Here is a 5,530-nt window from a genome sequence, read left to right as displayed (position 1 = left end):
CTGATACCACTGTTGTATTCTCTATGCATTTATACACAAAATTAAGCAACAAAAGCATTCAGTAGTAGTCTTAAGTGTACATGCACCTTAGATCTAGATTTTACTATTATGACAACATACTTTCAAAACTAGGAATATAAACTAACAAGAGAGATTGGCTTACTAACCTTCCAAGTATAATTGTATATACTTGTGAATCCTTGGAGATTTTGAATTCCTTTGTTGCTCTTCGAAGATCTAGTACCCAAAGTAGGAATGCCTCTAATGACTCACACCCAAAGGAATAAAACTTTAGAAACTTTAAGAGAGAGGAGAAAGGTTATGAAATCCGAAAAGCTAAAACTTGGGGAGAGTAGAATCGGATTTATGAAGACCTAGAGAAGTCTTTATATAGTTGTGGTAACTTTCAGATAAACCTTATTTGAACCAATTAAATAATCATATTTAATCTTGATTCAAATCTTTATCTTTATCTGTTACCTGAATTGATTCTGAAAGTTCTCCACATAAGCCCGTTTATATGCACAAGGATCATAAAACTTAGTCACCAATGTTTTATGACTAGGATGCAGATGGTGACATTTAATTACAACTCAACACATCATTTCCTACGTGTCAACTATCATGGTATCGGTAAACTATTAACATAGGTCAAGCGTCCAAATTAGCCGATATATGTATCTTTCGTTCCCTTAGAAAGCAAAAAAAAGACTATTTAAAACATGTAAGTTGATTGAACAATAGTGACATGACGGTAACCCTTACAAAAACTAGCAAACACATACAAATATACAATTTCCTTGTATGGTTTGGATTTTGGAAGACCAGTAACCGGAAAAGTTATGTTCTTCTTCAACATCCAAATGATTATATACAGAGGCGAAAATGAAATAGGCTTTCCATATTGGTTGCAAACGCTCAAACTGTTGTTATAACTACAAGTCTGTAGCCTAACCCGTAAGTCTCATATTTTATTCATTGCTTCTATGTTTTTTCGATTTGATTTAATTTCTTTGATTTGATGAATGAGGAAGTTGAGTAATGGTTGGAAATTTAGTTTCTGATTAGACAGCAGGGCCGGCCCATGGGCCTGGGCAAGCTGGGCGACCGCCCCGGGCCCCCAAATGCTAAAGGCCCCATATTTATACCTGTTATTGGGTTATATTAGTTACAACACATATTTTTAAACCTTTATTAGTCATAGCCCATAATTTTTGGCCCAATATTAACACGAGTTGCGCCCCAATTGAAGAAGCGGGAGACGGGAGTGTGACCTACTGCATTTGCTGATTTGCATTTCTCAGTTTCAATTTCCAAGGGCTCAAATCGCAATCGACGGCTTCTCTTCAGCTTCGCATCCATGGAAAATCCAAACGACACCATCAGTAACGGTTAGTTCTCGTCTTCTCGATTCTGCTTCTTCTATTTCTAGTTCAAGATTTCAAGTTAATCGGTTACCCTTCTCCAATCTCTTCTTATTTGAATTTTGATTTTCTGATTCACCATCGCCCATCGCTGATTAGTCGATTATACACGATATTCTTTCTCTTCTATTTTCTGATTTCATTTTTCTAAATAGTTGGTTCCTTTCAATATTTCCGAATCTTTTGGTGAATGGTGAATTGGTGATTTCCGATTACGTATGACATTTGAAGTAGAGTACAGACGCATAGCAACACTCTTTCAGAATTGGTTGCAGTCGACAAGTCGTTTTTTTGAATACATGTAAGTCTATTTTTTTTAATTTGTGAACTATTATGATAAGAATCTGCAATTGAATCAATTTTCTTATTTAGAATGATTAATCATTGTTTATTGAAATAAATTTTCTTATTTTGATTTTATATGAATCATTGCTTAATTGTAGGTCATCAGATTTGTGATTTGAGGCAATTAGATATGAAATTAATTTTTTGATTTCTCTTTTTAACTGTTTTCTATCTTTAGATAATCAGATTTGGGATTTTTCATTTCTATTTTGGGCTGCTCAAAGATTATTAACATCTAAACAGGTTACAGACTTGCAACCTACAGGTAGTTTCTTTTCAATAAAATTTGTTAATTTGTTTTTTGTGATTTTGCTAAATTCAAAAATTATGATATTCAAAGATGATTTTGTACTTTTAATCTGCAGATTTCTTATTGCTTTGGGCTCAAAGGACTGGGGATATAATGATGTAAACAATCAACAGAAAGCCAACTGCAGAGCAACACACATTAGTCATCAGGTAGTCTATTTTCCCATTAGTGTGTTAATATGTTTTTTTGTGAATCTGTATGATTGTTTGTTATCTGCTATATATCTTGATTGTTATCTGTTAAAAATGTCTCATAGAAAATATATATCTGGAATAGAAAAATGAAAAAAAAAAAACAAAAAATTGGACAATTTAATGATTCTCAAAGAGGATCTATGAATAAGTATGTTATAAAAATAAATTCTTCTAATGTAGAAGATAATGTCGCACATCAAAATGTTTTAGATGAAGATGATAATGTCATACATGAAAAAGATTTGTTGGATAATATTGAACTTGATTTTATAATTGATCACTTTGCATCTAAAAAAGCTAGTAAATGTAAATTTCTTTAGTTGTTTCTTTGTTATGTTTATAAGTATTTAATAAGGTTCAGAGAGCATGTTCTGGCCTTTTAATTTTGTTTTGTTTTTTAATTTTTTGTATTAATGGTTGCTAGGTTGTTTGGCTTTTGGGGCATGTTCCGAAGCCTTTTTTTTCCGTAGGTGGGGAGTCCCCAGCCTTCAATTGTATTATTTTTTTTAATTAATAAAAATTTTATTGTTTTTTTTTATTAATAAAAATTTCCGGAGGTGCAGCTCTCCTTTATAAAAAATTGTAAGGGCCCCAAATTTTTTTTTGCCCCGGGCCCCAAATTGTCTCGGACCGGCCCTGTTAGACAGAGTAGATGAATTGCTATATTGAATTTTAAAAACGAATATTGGATATCTTGATTGATGATGCTTTGCGTGTTGTTGTTAAGAACACAAGATTTGGTTTTAATCTACTTCTAGGTGTACTTACTTTTGACTTTATATAACAAGTGGTGAAGTGGAGAATCGTTTCTAATTTTGACAGTGAACTAATAGTACTTGTTTCAGCTTTAAGATTATGTTACAAATGGATGAAGACAATTACATTTTTGTTATCTGATTTTGATATTATATAGACATTTATATAGAGACATTAGGGTTAGTGTGTTTGACATTTTGTATTTTTTTGCCTAGTATTATTTCATACGATTCATTTATTAATTATTGAAGAAATTAAACATGATTCTATGTGGACACTCAAAATAGAAAACAGAAATCGAGGATTACTTATAGGAATCATTAAATAAATATTTTGTTAGACAAAAGAAAGATTTTGTCGATAATCTAATCACACTTTGTTGAAAATGCCAATGTTAACTATGATATAGTAATTGATTTGTTCGATTCAAAGAATGCACAAAGATACAAAGATATTGTTTTAGTCACCTTTGTAAGTTTTAGTTAAATGGACATGAATTCATTTGAAAAGAAAAACAGTTACATTTATTTTAATTGTTATCATGTATGTTTTTTTTCGCATTCAATGGAGTTTTGTAGACGATGACACAATGCAATATGGAACTTATTATCATTACCACACTTGCTCTCATACTAATTCAGTTTCTCATGTTATTCACAGCATTGATTTTGATGCTCTATGGATCTACTCTTCAATGCTTACTCAACTAATACAGATGACGATGAAGAAAATGAAAAACATCCACCTCCTCCCTTCAAACGAGCTAAACCTGAACTCACACATACATCCATCAATTTTGATCATCGAAAACATATTTCCACCGAATCTTCAATTTCAGGAAGATACATTTCAAAGCAAGAACGTGCACTCATGGCTTCAGCTCCTCCTCAAATTCCCAATCCAGACCCCCCATCTTCCTCAGCCTGTTCACCTGGTTTGTTTTCATGAATCTAATAAATTTCATCATCTCAATATTCAATAAAGCGTTTTATTTTTAGTTCAAGGAAGCATCTTGGATTCTTCCATAAGAAAAGACATTTTGTCGTCGTTAAGGAATCCAAAAGGAGGAGGCTATGCGAATTCTGAGAAGAAGTCCACAGCTCTTATCGGCCATACAAAAGCTGTGAATGCTCTACAATGGTCAAATAGTCATTGTAAGTTTGTTACTTTCAATCTTTTCGTTAGGATTTAATGATCAGAAAAAGAAGAGAACATTTTGTGTGTTGAAGACTTCAGGTCATCTTCTTGCATCGTGTGGTATGGATTCTTCCATAAACATATGGAATGTTTGGAGCAATGAACAGAAGAAAGCACGGGTATTAAACGTTCATACTGCAGCTGTGAAAGACATCAAGTGGTGTGAGAAAGGACTTTCTTTGCTTTCTTGTGGATATGATTGCACATCAAGATTGATAGATGTTGAAAAAGGGATAGAAACTCGGGTGTTTAAAGAGGATCAAGTTGTTGGGGTTGTTAAATTTCATCCTAACAACTCCAACCTGTTTTTGTCCGGAGGATCAAAAGGTGTGATTCGTTTATGGGATATTAGAACTGGAAATGTGGTAAATCAATTTTCTCGAGGTCTTGGCCCAATTCTTGATGTGGAATTTATGAATGATACAAAACAGTTTATTTCTTCTAGTGATGAATCAAAAAGCAATGTTAGTGCGAATTCTATCATTGTTTGGGATGTTTCTCGACAACTTCCTCTATCCAATCAGGTAATAATATAACAAACAATCAAAATCAAAATACATGTCTTTTTCTTACATTTATTTTTGCTTATTATTTTCAGATCTATGTGGAAGCGTATACGTGTCCATGTATACGACATCATCCATACGACCCATATTTTGTGGCACAATCAAATGGAAATTACATTGCAATATTTTCTTCCAAATCTCCATTTCGGCTCAATAAATACAAAAGATATGAAAGTCATTTTGTTTCCGGTTTTCCCATCAAATGCAATTTCAGTACAGATGGGAAAAAACTTGCATCTGCTTCTTCAGATGGTTTTATTTACATATATAACACCAAGTCATGCCACCTCATCAACAAAATCAAAGCTTATGAACAAGCGTGTGTAGATGTTGCATTTCATCCCATTTTGTCTAATGTAATCGCTTCTTGCAGTTGGAATGGGGAAATATCAGTTTTTGAATAATTGGAAAATATGTATATCATTTAATGTCACATTCCAGTCTTGTACCCCACATACATGTATTATTGATGAGCTGTATTTGTATTGTTCTTGTGTTTGGGCAAATCAGATGTGACACTTTTAAAGCCGAAAACATTGCCGAATTGTTAGTTTGACTAGGTTTAATGAACCAAACATACATGACCCATCTCTAGTTTAGTATTTTTGTTTGCTTCAAAGTAGTTCAACAATATGCCAAAACATTATCGATGCTGTCTTATCTGTTTTATTTTCTATATTTAGATACGACAGAATATGTCGTATTGTGTTTGATGTGTATTACACTGTTGTTGGACAA

The 5,530-nt window shown here is 32.8% G+C and overlaps 1 protein-coding gene across 3 annotated transcripts; it reads left to right on the top strand.

Annotated features, from left to right (window-relative positions):
• The first annotated feature begins 1,254 nt into the window (after positions 1–1,254).
• On the top strand, positions 1,255–5,326 carry LOC111918329 (uncharacterized). 3 transcript variants are annotated; one of them, XM_023914005.3, is made up of 8 exons: positions 1,255–1,391; positions 1,580–1,725; positions 1,948–2,034; positions 2,135–2,228; positions 3,690–3,963; positions 4,028–4,183; positions 4,266–4,750; positions 4,825–5,326. In XM_023914005.3, the coding sequence occupies exons 5-8, from the start codon at positions 3,708–3,710 to the stop codon at positions 5,194–5,196; spliced, it is 1,269 nt and encodes a 422-aa protein (XP_023769773.1). In that variant the 5' UTR covers positions 1,255–1,391; positions 1,580–1,725; positions 1,948–2,034; positions 2,135–2,228; positions 3,690–3,707; the 3' UTR covers positions 5,197–5,326. The 3 variants fall into 3 exon arrangements, with proteins under 3 accessions (XP_023769773.1, XP_023769774.1, XP_052620089.1); XM_023914006.3 differs by lacking the exon at positions 1,948–2,034; XM_052764129.1 differs by lacking the exons at positions 1,255–1,391; positions 1,580–1,725; positions 1,948–2,034; positions 2,135–2,228 and having other exon boundaries at positions 3,315–3,963.
• The last annotated feature ends 204 nt before the right edge of the window (positions 5,327–5,530 follow it).

The sequence above is a fragment of the Lactuca sativa genome, chromosome 5, assembly GCF_002870075.4.
Source record: "Lactuca sativa cultivar Salinas chromosome 5, Lsat_Salinas_v11, whole genome shotgun sequence".
NCBI lineage: Eukaryota > Viridiplantae > Streptophyta > Magnoliopsida > Asterales > Asteraceae > Lactuca > Lactuca sativa.
The sequence above is the reverse complement of the archived record's forward strand: the minus strand, read 5'-3'. Positions and strand labels throughout refer to the sequence as shown.